The sequence below is a fragment of the Struthio camelus genome, chromosome 4, assembly GCF_040807025.1.
Source record: "Struthio camelus isolate bStrCam1 chromosome 4, bStrCam1.hap1, whole genome shotgun sequence".
Classification (NCBI taxonomy): domain Eukaryota; kingdom Metazoa; phylum Chordata; class Aves; order Struthioniformes; family Struthionidae; genus Struthio; species Struthio camelus.
Window position 1 is genome coordinate 59,943,354 of NC_090945.1, and position 19,066 is coordinate 59,962,419.

The 19,066-nt window shown below is 38.3% G+C and overlaps 1 protein-coding gene across 2 annotated transcripts in view; it reads left to right on the top strand.

Annotated features, from left to right (window-relative positions):
* Nucleotides 1-19,066, top strand: part of KCTD8 (potassium channel tetramerization domain containing 8) — a 233,958-nt gene that overhangs the window by 99,061 nt on the left and 115,831 nt on the right. The window contains exon 2 of one of the 2 annotated variants that reach the window (XM_068943005.1): nt 1,933-3,232. The exons of the other annotated variant lie outside the window; for it this stretch is intronic. Within the exon in view, the coding sequence (XP_068799106.1) occupies nt 1,933-2,393 (461 nt within the window). The 3' untranslated portion in view covers nt 2,394-3,232. Of the gene's footprint in view, nt 1-1,932; nt 3,233-19,066 lie in introns of those variants that run through there. 2 annotated transcript variants of the gene reach the window in all.

Here is a 19,066-nt window from a genome sequence, read left to right on the forward strand (position 1 = left end):
TTCCATAATGTCAGCTGACTCTCCAGATTTTGCGTTTCCATACAATATTCTTAAGCTACGAAATGAAATGCCAAATAGAAGGAAGGCGTGTAAATAAATCTATTCAGGAAGATGAACATATTTCTGGAAGAGAGACAGGAAAGCAATTGCTGCGGCCATGTGCTAAATATTTGAGATTGATATAATGAAGTGGAAAATCACTTGTGCTTTTCACTCTAAGGTAAGAGTGCCCTGATGAACTATTGTCTCTCCTCTTGGATCTTGATTATTCATGTGTTTCTGTAGGTGCACTGTAGAAATGTGACACAGCATCTTAGGATGCTGGCTAAAACAAAAGAAAAGCAAATTGCTGAATGTGGCTGCTGTTAAACTATTATTTATTTGCTTTTGTGTTTTGTCTTGTTTTCTGCTGGTTCTCACATAAAATATTGCAATCTTCTCGGATTCCTTTGAATCATAAAACTGCATTGTTAAAGAAGATACAAGAGTGCTCCCACATTCTTTACAATTGTAATTGTATTTCTAATTTGTAATTCTGAAAAAGAGAATAATAAGTGGCAGCTCTGTCCCAGTAACTCAAAAGTTGGGCTATTGTACCCTGAATTTTGGTACCAGCTAGTGCAGTAAATGATGTTGCTGGTGCTTACTGTAAGGTTAAGCTAGTTTTTGTAAGATACCTTTTTGTTTAGATGCCTAAACTGTTTAGATGCTTTTAGAATTCCAGGTAGATACACAGCTGCCACTGAAATTCTACTCTTCACTTTAATTTCGGTGCTTAAACACCATTGAAACTTGTCCCTTTGGTCTGATCCAAAGCCTGCTGAACTCTGTAGATATTTCTGTGACCTTTAGATAGTGCCCCAAATTTAGATCATGACATTTGTTATGATGCCAGGATAGCATCATTTCACAGTTGGAGTTTTGAAATCAGGCTTCAAAAACAAAAATGCTTGCACAGATGTAGTGGTTACCACCTAATTCTTCATGTTCATATTCTGCTTAAGACTTCAAAGCAAAAGTAATATCTAGAGAAAATAACAGCCAAGATCTGTTTTTTCAGCTGTGTAGAGCACTGAGAAGTTCCTGCTGATATAGGCCATCAGATTTCTCTTTCTCTCTCTCTCTCTCTCTCTCTCTCTCTCTCTCTCTCTCTCTCTGCTCTTGCAGAATGCTTTTTTTATTGATAACTTCATAACCTTATTTTCTTTGCCAGGCTGTTCAGTAAGCTATATACAGCTGAATTCTGAATTTGCACTGAAGCAAGTCTAGTACAATAGCTGGTAGTAAGAAGTGCAGTGAAATCACTGTAGGATAAAGAAAAAAAAGCCTAAAATCTCTATTAGTAGAGAGTGATCTCTCTGATATTCTAGGATTAGTACTCCTTTTTCTGTCTGGAGTTTTTGTGCAGGGTCAATATCTGCAGAGCATGGCATCAGTAGACTGTTCTAAAAAGGTAAGTTAGAGTTTCCAAAAAAAAAAAAAAATCAAGACCCGTGGAATATTTTGTATTTAAGCTAAGGAAGAAGGTTTACAAATTGTATGGTATTATTTTCCTAATACTACAACAATCTGATTTCTCGTAGCAAACTTTTGGGTGGGTAGTGGCAAAATAGCTCATTTAAACCCATGCAGGGATTTCTGGTGCGATAGACTGTGAGTGTTGTGCACATTTCATTACCTGGATTCTTATGCAGGCAGAGAATTTATTCTCGAGGTAGACATTTTTTAGGAGAGAGAATATTGAATTGAAAACATGTGTGGGACCAGACCCTCAACTTGTATAATAATCTTGCATGTTTCTTTTGACTGAAGGAATCATCACTAATTTTTCCCAGCTGAGTCCGAACTACTTTTTTTAAATGATAGCTGATCATCAGGTTTTTGTGTAAACCAGTAATTGTTTAATACTTTTTCTTTCCTGCCTTGTATTAGGGCCCCCACAGAGAACCGTTTCCCCCAAACAAGACCATGAAGAAAGGAAGCATGATAAAGTCTTGGACAAAGGCAGTGAAAGCGGGACTTCCTGTAATGAGTTGTCCACTTCGAGTTGTGACAGTCATTCAGAAGCTAGCACTCCTCAAGAAAATGCCACTAGCACGCAGCAATCCACAGCCCATCAACCAAATACTCTCACTTTGGATCGTCCATCCAAGAAGGCACCAGTGCAGTGGTTGCCACCTCCAGACAAACGTAGGAACAGTGAACTCTTTCAAACTCTCATTAGCAAATCCAGAGAAACAAATCTTTCCAAAAAGAAGGTATGTGAGAAGCTGAGTGTTGAGGAAGAGATGAGAAAATGTATTCAAGATTTCAAAAAAATCCACATTCCAGATTACTTTCCAGAGCGCAAACGTCCCTGGCAGTCTGAACTCTTACAGAAGTATGGGTTATAGTAATCTCCTATTTCATGACGTATCTCTGTGGCATTTGATGTTTCTTAAGTTGCCACTAACTTACTGATGTCCTCCTCCTGGCCAGCTCTGCCACCAGAGCTATTCCTGCTGCTTATTTCTTTCTGTGAACAGTGGATGTTGGATAATAGTACATGGTTTCTTTAAAAATATATGTAAAAAGATAGAAACTTAAAACGTACAAAAGCCGTCTCATCTAAACCACCTTATAATGGTAAAACAAAATGTGCATGGTCAAGAAAGATGATTTTCAAACTGTAGTCAGCTGAGCTTCATTATCATTTTGGAACTTATCAAATAAAAATCTCAATCATCATTTAACACCTCGTTTTATCTCAGCAGTAAAAATGGCTCAGACTTGCAATGGATGAAGAGAAACGGTTTAAAATTTGATTGAACTGTTTTTAGAATTAATTCCCAATGTTCTTTCAATGTTAATGCAATAAAGCAAATATCTATTTTGCATGAGCACAATGTTACAAATAAATCACACAAGAACAAGAGGTTGTCTGTTGCTTGGAGAATTATTTGTTTGATACCAAGCCTATAAGCGTAAAATGTCTAAGGGATTGAATTTGCTTTGTTCTGGATCTGTGATTTTTTTGTGTGTACAGTGTTCTGTATGTAAAGATGGTGTAAATATGCCTTATACTCTTTTATTATTGCATCAACATTCATCTATTAGTGCTTGTCGGGATTATTTCTGTGAAATGCAAATTTATGGCAGATTGTGAAAACTGGTTTGATGGTCTGAAAGTTCTGTTACGTTAGTTGATAAAACTGGAGAAAAATAAAAGAGACTAATGTATTTATTAAAAGAACCATCTGGTAGATTTTCTTGGCTATTATTGTCTCCTCTCTTTTTTAAGAATAGACTTAAACAGATTGTTACTTGTTGTTTAATGTTTTCGTAACTACTCCTCTGCTGAAAAACAAAACTAAAAACATTTCAAGGGTGAGTGAATAATATTTGGGGTAGTGCCATTTAACTAAAACCGTAATACAGACTCTCTTAAGAGGAAGAGAGCTACAGTAGAGTGCTAGCACACAAGCTAGCAATGATACAGATCTCAGTGGAGTATGCACTAAAAAAGAATAATTTCACTAAGAGAACTGAAAGCAGTTCAAATCTGACAAGTTAACAAAAAATTTTATCTTAGAAATACAAGATTTAAAATATCATAGCAAAGTGCACTACTCTTACAAACAGCAATTTTTCTTTGAATTGTCACCTTAGTGACAAAATCTGCTTTCTTAAACCAGATATAGAAAAATCAATTCCTCTTTCATTATAACAACAGCAAAAAGATGATGATTTTGGCTCAGGCAGTCATACATGAAATGGGTGAGGACTTCTGGAGTTTGCAAGAGAGCGCTTGAGTTCTCACATACATGAAATTATTACTGTGTGCACATGCACACGAACTTACATACAAACATATAGAAGGAATTATCTCCATAGGTATTCTATACTAGGAGCTGCACAGATGTGTGAAAAGAGATGTTACTTTACTTCTGATGATAATTTTAACTGGTTTAGCTTAAATAAATAGGACTTCTTGTGTTTAATTCCCAGGATTATTCCTAGTACACTTCAGTCTTCTAACAGGCCATTTTTATAAAAGGCTACATACTTTTGATAGCAGTTCAGCCACATCATTCACTACTTTTTTGTTCTTGGTAAAATCTGTCTAGGACTAATTATTCTTTCCTCTCTATTAAGCCATTTGCTCCAGCATTTCTTCTTTTGACAGCACTTGCTTGAAGGAGTATACTTGATATTGAAAGAGTATATCTGAACTTTAACTTGAAGGAGTATATTTGAGATAAGCTACTAAGTCTAGTGTGAACTGGTACAGTCCAGTGTGAAATCATTTGGCTTCTCTGCACTACTCTTATCTTCCTTACTTGCTTCTCTCTGTGAGGGCCAAAAGACCGATCCATTCTTCTGAAAGTTTATTGCTTCTTAGACACATCAAAGATGTTCTTTCTCTATCTTTTTTTAATCTTTGGCTTTCTAGTCTGTATAAGATGAAATTTCCAAGTATTTAACATTAGCTTAATTACTTTCAGTAGTTAAAGTTCTGTTTTTATTTAGTCTGAAGTTAGACTAATATTGGGAGCTTTTGAAAATCTCACATTGAATTTCCTTCTAGCCTTGTGAATCTCTGTCTTCATAGCACCTATCATAGATTGTGCTGTTTTCCATTGTCTTTGTTTAGGTTAAGTTTTCATCTTGGATGCTACCTTTAAGGTTCAGACAGATTATTGAACCTTCCCATTAAACCTTGCCTTTTAGTATGGGAAATTTTTGCCTTCTTAGATATTCTCAGTGTTCTGTTACCCAGCTAGAGTATACTTAGGTGCATGCTTGAAGTGCCCATCCATTTTAATTTGTCCATCTATGGATATTTTGATAATCATCTTAATTTTGTTTTTAACAAACTCTGTTAAATTTCTCAGAGCATTTTTACTTCTATTATGAAATGTAAGAAAATGTATATTTCTTCCTACTTGAAGAGAGCAGAATATTTTGTTAATACGAAAGCAATGCAAGATTTATGATAACCTTAACTACTTCCCATGTGCTCATGAGGCATGTGAATGATATGGCAGATAAACTACATTGTGGTTACTTAGCAACCACACCAGGTTCTTAAGATGAAGTGTTTTGATTTTGGAATTGCAGAGCAGACAACTGTCCTCCTCCTTCCTGAGTGAAAAATTGGGATGTGTTATAATAAGAGATGGAGTGGGAGAAAAGAGTAGCTCTCCTGAAACCTTCAGTCATATTCTCCAATTCCCGTCATCCAATTCACCCAGTTACAGCTCCAATTCCACCATTAATATGTTTATTAATCTACAGTTTTCTGATTTCAACCTTTAATTTTAGAGAGGAAGCAAGATGAGGCATTTGGTAGAACAGAGAAGTTTGTGGGTGATTAGATGACTAAATTTGGTAGGAAGATCCTGAGTGTAACAAGAGAATTACGTAACAGATACTGATAAGGGCTTTATTCTTGTATGTTCTCTTCCCTTTTTCTTTGACTTGTTTTTCTTACTTTTCTATGATAGCTCCTTTCTTCTTTCTTCCATTTCAATCTTCTTCCTTTCTTCTTCTTTCTAGCTATTGTCTGTTACACACAGGAACAGTCTACCATTCTTGGGAATCTATGCTTTTTATTGGCCTTTAGTAGACGTGGTCAGTACACAAAAATTCTATTATATATGCTTAAAACATATATTGTGGAAAGGAATGAAAGATCAAAATACTGTCATATGCCGATTTGAAATTAGAAAAGGAATGCCAAAAATAAATATACTTGGTACTTTTCAATATTTCAGTTGTGATTTTTATATTAATTTATAATCTTATAAGGTTATATTTTACCATTCGATGGCATGCTTAATTTAGTGTAAATTGTTTTTAGCCAGTAGTAGGTATTATAAATTGTAACTGACAATTGCTTTGATAAAATATATAAAATTAAAATTATTCAATATAAGATATAACATAAAGTAATCATTTAACATATAATTTAAATATATTTCTAGAAAAAAAGTTAATTCTGAAACAGCATGGTCCCGTAAATAATTATGGTATTAAGAATTTAACATGGAAAGATATCTGTCACAACATTTTCAACCAAGGTTAATTCTTAATTTTTAACAATGTCGAAATTTAGTAATGTGTAAAGTTATTTTCTAGACTCTGTTTGAAGAATTGGAACTAGTTGATAACAATAAAACAGACCTTCCTTCACAAGCAATATCCCTAAATGAGCTAGTATTTCCCAAGTGTAAAGTGCAGAAATACTGTTATCATTGCCCATGTTTACTCACTCCAAAAATTAATTTTTAGACCACATAATGGACGTTATGCCTGCTACCTTAATAGACTTTACTCTTGTAACTGAACAGATGAAAAATAGTGATACAGTTTTGCCATACAAGGATGCTTACACCTTTGAAATGTATGAACAAAGCTCATAATCACATAGTGGCTTAATTAGTCTATTGCTGAAGGAATATTTCGGAGCCCTTCCTCAATTAATATAAATGTACAAGTCTTGGATTTGCTCTTTTTTTATTCAGGTACTGTAAAAAAAATCTGTCAGACAAATTAGATGAGGAAAGCTGTTTGGACAAATGTCAATAGTGTTCATAATATTGCCATTGAACATATGTGTTGAAATTAATTCTGAAATAGAATTTTAGAATCCACTATGATGAACCTAAGGCAAAAAGGAATAATCATGCTTCGGTAGCACATATAACATCAGTGATCCTATTCAGGGAATTATTTATAAAAGGTGAAGTTATTTGAAGCTGAAGAACTTCTATCAAATTTTTCCCCTTACTTTCAGTTCCTTTCTTAATTGAGCCACAGACGTAAATTCCTTAGGAAAACAGAACCTTGCCATGCTTTAGCCACTATGTTACAACACTTCAGTTATACAACCTGTTAACTGATGAGAAGAAATGACAGTTTAAAAATGCTGATTTGCATAAAAAGCACCATTTTATGATCTTCTTAAAAAAAAAAAAAAAGGTGTTTATACCAAATCACTTCACTTTTTAATGCTATCTTTGTTCAAGGAAAGATATTCAAATATACTTCCTACTGGAGGTGCAAAACCCAATTTAGAGGTATTTGGTAAACAGAGAGCAATGTTGGGTTCATTCTAAGTCGTGAACCAAGCTCTTGAGGAGTGTTCAGAAATCCTCAAGAAGCCTACTTTTTGAAGGATCTCACCACTGGTGTTGCTCACCATAAAAACTGCATTCATGCATTTCTTCAGCTTATATATTGCAGGGCATCAAGTAGTTTCTTTCCCCCCCACCCCAGGATCTGTTATCTAGAAGTAATTTTCATCCTATTTCATATTTTCTGCAGTCGTCCTCTCTTTTCCATTGTTACTATGGACATTCTTATATGGACACTCTTTTATTTAAGAGCTTATCTGAAGTTACAGAACCAAATTTAGAAGGAACTACAGTAGGGTTCCCCTGAGAAAGTGATGAGGGAAGTTGGGCACATTGGGAGTATAGCCGGTTTGAATACCCTCAGCACAGGTGGCAAGAAGATGTTGTAAAGCACAAGCAATAAAGCAAAGTCAGGTGTGTCACTCTACCCCTTGTGCCGTCTTTCAGACTAGTAGTCATCAGGTACCTTTAGCGCTGTTCAATAATCATCCAATGAAGTGAGCCATAAAGCCATTACTCATGGAAAAATAAGCTGCTGATAGTGTTAGCGTTCAGTTTACTATCCACGCACACTTTGTGTCGGTGTTCTGCTGCGAAAGCCGTGATCTCAGTTCAGATGTGGAGATGCTGGGCAGTGCAAGTCTGCTGCAGGCAGTGTATGAGCTACCACTCACACAGTATGTTTATTTGTGCAGATGTAGATATAAGCCCTGTCACAGGCTGCTGTGGTGGATAGCTGCCTCCATATAGGCATGCCCTGCATCACCTTATCTGAATTGCGACCTTTGATTTAGTCTGTTTTATCATCACTGTTTCCCCAGAAAATGGCTGTTGTAAAGGACCTAGTTCTGTTGTTCTGACATGCTGATCCACAGCAGAAGACAGAGGTTTGTGCATCTCCACAGTGTTCCTTCTTGGAAACTGGGCAAAATGAGGTGCTGAGGAAACTCAATATAGTGGTTCGCAATAGAGAAACTCAACACCATCTGCGTGCCCATCTCTTTGGAGCCTGGCATCCTGGCAACTCTACCACATGTTCCCATCTAATGCATGATCTAGTAACAGTTTGCAGGCATTATATTGTATAAAACACGTAGAGGAAGAGCACAAGTGAAGTGTAGTTAATAATGAATTTAAGAGAATAAATATTTGGAAATTTTCCTTCCCCTAAGGGCTGCTCCTGTTCTTGCTGGACCATCCCTTTTACTTAGACTAAAAAAAAGGAGGAAGGGAGTAAAAAGCAATAATCGATGAAATGGAGGTGGCAGGAAGTTTTCAGTCCCTGTTGGATTGGCTTTTAAAATTGTATATTTCTTCAAAATTTGATTTTATGTTCCTTTATATACAGAAAAATGGAGCATAGAAAAGGTTTGACAGGATTAGTCTTGAGACACTAGATTGTATAATCTTGATGAAGTTCTAGTACTGAGCATGTTAAGTGTTTCTATTACATTGCAGTGCAATTCTTAATGAAAAGTCACCCACGAATAGATGAGTACCAGTAACAAGAAGTAAATTAAATTAACATAAAAAGAAGGGAGATCACAAACAGGCAATAAATAATCTTTCCACATTCTGAAACAACATTTAATGCTGAAATATTATCACTTTATCTACTAGCTGCTTAACATGCATGTAATTCATTAATTTAGTATTGATCAATTCTTAATGTGCCAAAAGCTTAAACTCCTCATGCTTAATGACAGAGTTTTCTTCATAAATGTATACCATGCATACTTAATGTAAATCTTGACTGCAGGCAGCACCAGATGGAATATTTCTCATCCCTGCTAGATTGCTAGTTTGGCCCAGGATGGAATATGGAAATCATCAATCAATAATCCTAATGCTGTTTTTCCATTTCCCTCCCTGTTTATGTGAATTTTGTTTTTCATGTGACATCATTTTTCTGTTGAAGGTAATATTAGATTCAATGGAGCACAAAAGAGTCACGGGCACTTTTTCCTTGGATTGTTTTGATCCACAGCAAGATTTATACCTGCCTTTGATTCAAAGTACACTAGCAGACCTCTCAGCAGTTTAGATGACTATAGTGATGAAACAACTGTAGTACGGTCTGCCTTGGATGCTTGATGCAAAGAAATGAGCTTAAAGAAGAGAGAATTGAAAATAATCCTCCATATCATTGTGGATTTGGAGTCATCAAAAGGCTTAAAAACTTGTGCCCCTTTGGAACACCGTGCGCAGTGGTCATCTCTCCAAACATAGAGAGATGTGAATGCTCTTCCTCAAGTGAAAGTTTGGGTTCAGCATCTTGCAGAACTAAGCCTAGTCTTTAGGAAAAATTGCTCTTTCATGAGTTTTATGATGCTAGTCCAGAATGTCTTCATGGAAAAATAAACTAGCTCTCTCTTGATCCCTAAATAAAAAGCAGGCTTGGCCTGCTGTGACTACAATCAGCGATTGGTAATCACTAAATTTATGTGAAGAATTGTCTAGAATTTCTCTGGCAAGGATCTTGGCTGATGCTGGGCTTAGGACAGTGTTTTCAAATATGTCTCATTACTCTCCCTGAACTTCTTCCAACTGTTCAATACCCTTTTGAGAAATAGGTACCCACAAAGACACCCAGTTCTAGCTTTGGTCAGTAATGGAAGGACAGAGATAAAAACAGGTTATTCCCTTCCTGCACTGTGGTGGGATGTTTCCACATATAGAATTCATTATTGTATGGTCTTTTTTTTTTTTTTTTACTGCCTGCTGATATTGCAAATTCATATCTAGTCTGAATCACATCTTTTTTTTTTTTTTTTTTTTTTTTTTTAAAACATCTCTCTCTCCTGGTTACTTCAACCCTCTGGAAATATACAGCACAGATTTTCAATTATTTCTAATCAGAGCACTCTTCAAAAATTCAGTCACATTTTACCTTTCTCTGTTTCTAATTACTGTTAAGTCTTTCTTTTTTCTTTCCTTTTTTTTGGTGTGAATTTCATGAACGTCCCACTTCATCTCAGATATTTAGATAAGATGGCAAATAAAACTTATAGGAGAGATTTTTCAAAGGCACACACACGAGAAATACCCAGTTCCCCTTGGCTTTTACTGAGACTTGGGTACCTGACGTTTTTCTGCCTCTGAAAATCTCCGCAGTAATCCTTATGCCCTTCCCCTCATCTTAATACAACCTGTCATTCATCTTCAGCTGCAGCTTCCCGCTTCCACTCTAAGACAATTTGAATTAATTTTACAAGTAAGATTTCTTAAAATATAAATCAGGAGTGATGATGCTGTTCCATTCCCTTCACCCTCTACCTCAGTAGTGTTTACTAACAGAAATAATCAAGTTAGTCGGACAAGAGCTATGTTTTATAAAGGCTTGTGGGTCTGCTACATTCTTACACTGCAGTAAATAGCAATTGCCTGAGCCAGCCTGCAGTAGGCATCTCGCTAGGAGCAAAGTAATGATGCTACTCTGTGGGGTACAGAAAAGAGAAGATTCTTATGCATACAAACTTCCAATAAATTAGATGTACATCAGTGGTTTTCAGAATCTACAGAATTTTTCCGAAGGCTTCTGTGTCCCTAAGTCTACGCGCAGTGAAGCTGTCATGGGAGGGAGAGGGAGAAAATAAGAATTGGACAAAAAGATTTTTGAGCCGTTCCTCCAGCCTCCAAGTACCTGGGGAGCTGAGAGATCTTCAGCTGCTTTGAATTCATCCTTTCCATATGATTATATTGATTCTGTGCTGCTGGACATCCCAGAGTATTGAATAGCTCCTAGCTGATGCTCAGGAGCTCAAAACCTGCCTGGCTTCTAAGTACACTTTAGGGATCTCATCTACCCAACACTATCAATACCCCATCTTAGAAAATATGATGCATAGATCATGCCTCTGATAGTGGGCGTAGAAACACATACTACTATCAGGAATTTATGTTCTTGGATATATACCACATCCCATCATAGTCTGTGACTTTGGAAAAATCTCAGCAAAACTGCAATATTATGTGGGACCTCTGTCAGGAAGTATTACGTCATGTTTTGACTGTAACAATTAAGAGATTATTTTCAGCTGCTAAGTGACCAGGGTTTGAAGCTGTAAACATTTTTGTGATTATCTGGTTGGTGCTTCTTCCCAGTTCTGAAAACATGTTATTTATTTTTTCTCTTCCCTGCTGGTGTACAACAAGGATATTCAGTAAGAAAGATTACTGATGCAGAAGCAGTGTGCTGATTTACTTAATATCCTGGACTGCCTATCATGATTCATTTTTTATTTTGCATGAGATGCCTGGTTAGTACTTTACAGTTAAGCATAAAGACTTATCTCATGCACTAGGACAGTTGAAAATGAAACAAACAAACAAAAATCCCAAAATAGGAACGGGGACAATTAAAATAAATGTAACATAACTCCAAAAAGATTGGTTGTTCTGTGTCACTTTTTTTAGTGTTCCTTAGAATGGTTCTGTTTAAACTGTATTATGGAGTGCAGGTTAAGATCACAACCTTGTTTTACTCTCTCTTTTTTAAATTAATGGAACTCCTTATGTAAGTTAAATCGAGTTATATCCAGTCATACCAAATCTTCCTAATCACCTGTCTTCCTCTTCAACATTTTCAGATTTTTAAGACTTACAAAATAATTTTGCTCTGTTGTTTGCTCATCAACAGTTTGATCAACTAACATTCAAATCATATTATACAAATGCAAAAGATGAAAAAAAAGCACTTACCTACTACCTATTCCAGTACTGAAAATTTTGTTTGGTATGTGATATTTGAGAAATTTTGTCATGTGTCACTAAGCAGAAAAGCTCCTGAGTGAATGAGGACTTCATGTTCCTCAAAAACCCTAATAAATCAACTAATAAGCAAATGTTTTACAGCTTTACTAGTTCAGCTACCTATACAAAATAGATCCAGACCTTTACAGGGATTCAGGGTCTCTCTAGCTTAATGCAACACAGCTGAATTCTCCAAGTAGCACCCACCCAAACAGAACTTTCAGTACCAGAATAAGTGGTAGGAGGATGCTTTTCTGCTCACTTACTGCATGGGACGTTCCACCCTAAAGTCTCTCAAAGACAACTTTGAAAAGGGACCACTCAGACTCTGTGAAAGGCATCTATCTGAAACAACTGTTGTCTAGTTCATCGTTACTTTTAACAGTTGTAGGTCTACTGATATAATCAAGTGCAATGCTGAGTGGTAGAAGAGAGTTGTATTCTGCTTCTTATAGAGTCACGTTTTCTGCACCCTTTGTCATCTGCTTCTTTATATACAACCCAGATGGGAAAATAAGCTGATTTTTTGCCCTTCCACCTTGTCATCATCTGAAAGGACTGAAAACAAAAAGAAAAACCCGGACAACAATAAGCAAAAAAGCATACAAAACTTGACGCAAAGCACATCCTAATGCTAGTGCTCCCACTTCTCATTTCAAAAAGCATTTTAGGTGACAAGAAGAAGAAACTGTAGGAAAAGTTAGTCTCAGCAACCTCCCAAACTCACAAGAGTAGCTGTTCATTGCAACAGCTAACTAAGAAGGCAAACTCCTGACCTTTCTTTTTCTACATCTGCCTCTGCTCCTGACCAGTCCTGCTCAGCTATAGGCATCTCTATACCCTATAGAGATGTAGGGTATATAAGAAGTCACTTTAAGTATCTTTTTCTTCTTTCTTGTCTTCTCACTTGTATTTTTGGTTTGCTAGCTTGTTGAGCAGGTGAATATTTGTTCATAGGAAACTGAAATACATTTTGGTATTGGGCTGCTAATAGAATAGAATAGTTTTCGGAAAGGAATAAAGAAAAAAAGAGAGTTATTTATTTCTGGCTGTGGAGAAGGCATAGTGTATTTTCTGTAAGCCACAATCAACAATTTCCTATTTTCTTCCCTCTTTTCTAGGCTATAACTCCTGGACTACAGAGCAGAGCCAGATATCTAATAGCATTATTCCCTCCTAGGATTCTGACTTTATTGGCTACCACTAGGGAAGAGAGAGTAACTATTGCTACTCTCCCCACCACAGGAGAGACAGAGAGAGAGACAAAGAGAGCAGTTACAGCCTTAACCTCCTATGTCTCCCATGTCTTATATAGCTGAATGATGCCAACTGCATAGTCTGCAAATTCAGCATGGAATTTGGGTTATTTTGCTTGTTGGTTTGTGTTTTTTCCCTCTGTAAGCTTTCTTCTAGAGACACCAGCTGCAAATCTGGGCCTGCCGCCAACTTTGTCTCTCCTTGAATAAAAATAAGACAGAGCTTGCAGGAAGCATGGAGAGGGCAAAGGAAGATCACACAGCTACTGGCATCAATGACGCGATGCTCAGGCAAGCTGCAGTTAGCGGTTTAGGTGCCGCCCTGGAGAAGGATTCTTAAAACAATTGCTGTGTAGACATTAGGCACCTGCAGATGTGTAGCCTCTCATGAAGCAGGGCCCAGGTGGTGCTGCTGATAAGCTGATATCAGCTTCTCCTTAACATATGGCACTGAACTTCAGGAGGAGAGCACTTACAGCCCTGCTCTGCCAGCTGCGCCTCCGCTGTCCCCGCACCATGGCAACATCCAGGTCAGAAAGTGGCCCTGGAGAGCTGTGGAGGAAGAGGAAGCAGGTTTAATGTTCTCAGTGAGCATAATTTCGTAGGCCAGACGTGGAAATCATCAGCAAACACGCTGAGGTGAAGCCAGCCCTCACGGCAGAGCCTCTATGCCATTTGGGAGAGGTGGTGAGAGGGCCTAGAGACTGGAGTCAAGGACCTTGAAGTAAACAGTGACTGCTCAGTGAGCAGATGATGGCAGGGAAATAGGAAACAAACAGCCGTTCCTTCCCTCTCCCCTGCAAGCCACAAAGGGTGGATGCATGCCTCCAAGGGAAATTAAGTTCAAAAATACCAAAACACGGAAATATATTTTTGAGTTTGGCCTTCCTTATCTGGCCCAGAAAGCTTCCTCCCTTATTAATTCAGCCTTTCACTTAACTGTTAATCGCCTCCTGACATAGACCTTCCTCCTCCTCCTCCTCCCTCCTGCCCCCCCATCTGCTCACAGTGCTTTCTTCACCTGCCGCCTTTCAAACGCTTGCGTTGCAGCCACACAGTGACCCGCGCATGCCTCTGCGCCCGGGAATGGCCATCGAGCCTCCGCATGACTGACTGAGCAAGCCCTGACAGCGGGCCAGGTGCATCCCTCAACTCGTTACAGAAACACGGGGACTGGGGGAAACCCAGAGCCGCAAGGAGGTTCCAGGCGGCGGCAGCTATGGCCGCCCAGATGTCTCGCTGCACGAGGCGACGACCGTTCCCGGGTGCGAGCCCCGGGGCGCGACCATCTGACGTGTGCTTAGGTGGCAGACACTTGGGTTGTGAGGTGACGGTGGATGAGCAGATACCCAGCAGTGGAGGCGGCAGCTCAGTTACAGTTTCAACACGAACTGCGATGCCTATATTGCGAGCAAAGCTACCGTTCTGCTTCTTTATATACCTATAGGCATTAAAGTATAAGCTCAAACCACCAGGAGATGTCTTTTGCACGCCTTTGGTTTTCTTTACAAGAGAGATTTACACAAACACACACAATATTTATGTTAGGGCCCTGAAGGCACAGCCAGGCCTTACTGCCCAGGCCAGGCCCCAGCTGCCATTTTAGCCCCGCTTGGGGCCCTCAGCCCCTGCCGTGCCACATGGCGGCAGTGCCGCCTCCAGACCTGACGTGGCCCGGCCTCCGGCCTGATGCTGACCTGACCCATAGGCCTGGCCCAGCCCAGCGTGTCCCCCCCAGAGGTGCCCAGCCACCCCCGGCTGCCCTGCTCCCTGGGGAGCAGTGGGCCGGGCCCAGCCCCCACCAGCCCCAGCCCCAGCCACCACGATGGCCTGACGGTTTATATGTGTACAGCACCTATTCGACTGGGTATATCCCTAGGCAGTGAAAGAAGACCGGAATGCTAAAGCTGAAAAGTACAATTTAAATATTAAGACTTGTCACAAAAATGCAGCAATAACAACACCTCCGTCATATTCCGGTTTTGTCTGATAAGAAATAGTCACTTTCTTGTGGTTTTCCTGTATTTTTCTGGTCGAGGAATAGTGAAGCTGTGCAAATATCTGCCTTAAACACTTCTGCTCACTGTTCGTTTCTCCCTCCTTGCATTCTAAACAGCTCATAATAATTTTATTCAGGACGAAAAGGTTATGTACTTAATACAGGGCAAGAATGAAGCTGTTACACTGTGGATTGGAAGCAATCACCCACAAAATATACCTCTTCTTCCAGGCCAGAAGAGTCCAGAGGATGATAAAATGTTAACACGCTTCTGGAAATTCCTCTTCTTCAGGGAAGCAAAGAAAAACCCCACTCTGGTGCCGCCCCCCGACTAATCCCATCAATACATATAACCACCTTAGAAACAATGAACCTGGTGGGAGAAAACATACGAAAAGCTTAAAAAACAACAAATAGTGTATATATAATTCATTCTAAATCCCAGAGTTAGCATTTGTCATTCATTTGCTATTCGCTTCTCTACTCACAAAATGTCAGATCTTTCCTTATTTAGACACTCTATCAAAATAACCACCTATTATGTTGAAAGTATAGAGCGGTCTCTAAAACTGGAGAAAAAGCGTCTTATACCCCTATTAGAAGCCTTTCACCACTATTTCTTGTGACGAGTCTTAGTGCAAATGAGAATCTGGCGCATTCCTTCTTATGAACGCTGCCATTTATTAGCAGATTAAGATAGGAAAGGATGATTCCTTTTGATGCAGACTGTAGAAGATAATTAATTAGAGTTGTAATTCAGCAGAAAAGTGTTAAATTAAACTTCAGAAGAATTAAAAAACTTAACGAATTGATCTGGTGTGTGCTGAAATTTCTAGCAACTTATTTAATTGGCCTAAATTAAATGACCTGAAATCGTGATCGGACAGTAAAAAATTGAATTAGTTGATCTAACCTGTGAGAAGGCAGTAAATAAGAAACTGAAGCAGGATTAATGATAAATGTTACTGTTAATATTAGTATTAATAAATACTCTAAGAGGACTACAATGCATCTATTGGGGAAAATATAAATCATTTATGTAATAAAATTCCTGGCCCATAAAAATTGCCATTTTAAATATTTCCATTTATTTCTGCAGAGATTCAAAGACTTCAGTGAAGGGAACTTCCAATACTATTTTGAATGAAAAAGTTCCCCATGCAAGCATTTAAAGCCAGAAGGGTTCTGCTGTTCTATTTTCTTATCTCACCTAACTTTCTAGACTCCTTTGTGTTATGAGTGCTCAGCAAGAAGTCTGTCAGCTTTAGCTGAGTGAAAACCTGCCAAATGGAGTGATGAGCATACTCTATGTACAGTATCTGTACTCTTCGTATTTTAATGTTTCCTCGATATTTATCAGTTCCCTAACCTTTACACCATATCTACAAAATCAGTAGAAATAGCAAAGGCATTTAGCTTAATGCAACACAAAGCTGGCACAGCTGAACCTGCAGGCACATAAAAAATTCTTTCACATTGTTCTTAAAAAAAAAAGTTTCTTAAAACAGAACCACAGATATAATAATGAAAAAGAGATTCTGCAGTTTAGCTTTGAGGAGCCAAATTTCACTCTCCATTCACATTACTATAAAGCCTGCCCGATGCCACTGTGTAGCAGCAGCAGAGAACTTGAGCCAGAGTGTAAGTGCTGTGACAGACTTAATCATGCCATATGTTTGTTTATTTTATCACTTCCTCCCCGTGTATGACTAGCGCAATATATTTAGACCTTCCAGGAGGTGAAAAAATGCTGCCTCCACAGCAGCTCTGTGGGTGCCATTCACACTGATGAGCTGCTGAACCCAGATCTGCTGGATGTAACACGTAACACAACAGGTTGATTTAATCGCTGCCTTTCCAATTCAAGGCATCCTGTAGGCAACCATGTCCCGTGGTGGGAAGATTCATAACCTTTGCTGCTTGAAACATTTGGAAGCACACTTAGAGAATATTTATTGAAATCATTTTCCTCAGCTAAGTGTCTGTTTCCTCACAGTTATCAAAAATAAGCCAACTGCACCCCAAAAGCCAGTGTTTTTGCTTTTCTTTGCCTTCTTATTCTGCTAAAATGGTGACATGTGTTCATCACGGTGGTGGGTGCTGCCAAATGGCATAAGATCACTTGCAGTACAGGAATAAATCTGTATGCAAATCTAGGGGATTTGAAAAGCTACTCAGAGGCTCAGGTGGCTTTATTCAATAAAAGCTAAAGCAAACTGCCCTTGAAATACTGCTTGGTAGGTACCTGCGTATTCTAAGACAGACGCTGCAAATGCTTTGAATCAGCACTGAAGTCCTGGACAAGTTTCAGTGTTTGTTAAACTCAGAATCAGAAAATCATCCAAATAATTAAGGATTGATTTCAAACTTACGCTTTCACTTCATTACTATGCACTGCAAGAGTGTACTACAAACATTAGTATCCCATTATTGGTTCATAATGTGGTGCCATTATTCTGTCCCAGCAAAAATTACCATTGTAATGGCTACTGGCTTCCAATAACCTACCCCAATGTGAGATTTCACAGGGGAGACACAGTTTATGTGAGCCACCACTATAAATGTCTCGTAATATGCATAGAAGACCAAATTGTGCATAAAAGATTGAACGTCTTCTGAATGCAAAGTCTCTGCACTCCCTGCAACAGATGTTTTCTTTCATGCTGCCCAGAAAGAATATAGCTTGGGAATTGCCTAAATACAAAAATATATCATTGTCTCTGTAAACATATTTGTCAGTGCTACTTGTGGCATTTACTTTCCCCTCTACTTCCCCTTTTTTTTAGTTCTGCAGACGAGGATGTGAATATGTGAAATAATGTAAGACCCGCTGTTCCCTTTGGAGTGCAAAGACAACATGGGGGTGTCATCTTCTGCAGAGCTGCTCTCCACTGTCCCGTCACACTCTGTTGATCAGTGTGATTTCAGTTACCCGTTGCTACAATGGCAATGCAATTAAATTTGGTTCCCTATTATGCATCACAATTTCATGTCTGTCTCACTGCCATGGCTTGGAGTTCCCTCCTGTTTAATTCTCATATCAGCAGTTACAACAGACATGCACTGCCAACTACCACCTACACTCCCTTTCCCATCCAGCTGTGTTAAGGTTATTGTTATTGATTTATTTCAATCTTTGCATTTTTTCAAAGGGCTTTAATTAAAATTCTTACTTCCTATTTTTCTCTATTTACAGTTACCGTCATGCAGTGAGTAAACTTTGATTAAATAATCTTTGAAATAAATCCTAGGAGTACGCCATGTTTAAAACAAAAGATAACATGTCTCTCTAACAGAGATGTGCAATTCAGACTACCACTTCTTTTCACACACAATTTAGTTATGCATATATAAAATGTAGACAACTATTTAATCATCAGGGAAAATTCTCCATTTATTTTTTCTTTCATCTCTCTCCCTCTGTGATCTGAATCTCACAGTCAGTAACTCTTTTCCTCCCACATCATATGCCTTGTCAGCTTTCTTTTCTATGATTTTAAATGAAAGCGGAAGATGCATGATCCATGCATGATTTTTGTGTTTGTTGATGCAAGAGCCTATAGCATATTTTTTTGCTTTTCAGAATACTAGTTCTCTCTGTGAATCATTAAATATCCACCTCTTATCCTTCTATCATATTAACAAAATGTAAATACTTTGTAACACTGAGCAGTATCTTTTGCATTTCACATTAGTAGCAGGCAGTAAAAAGTTCTCTATTTTTTCTTCTTTATTCACAAGTGAGGAGAGATTGAAAGGTGTGCTATTGATAGTCTATGATAAGGATTAAGGACAATTCCTGCTCAATCTACTACTAATAAGGTTCTCATCTTTGATTTTAAATTAGACTACAGGTATGTGAATGGAGATGAGTAAGCTATGGACACATGTAAACCTGGAGCAAATGCTCCATAGCAGCTCCATACAGGTAAGGAGCCTAC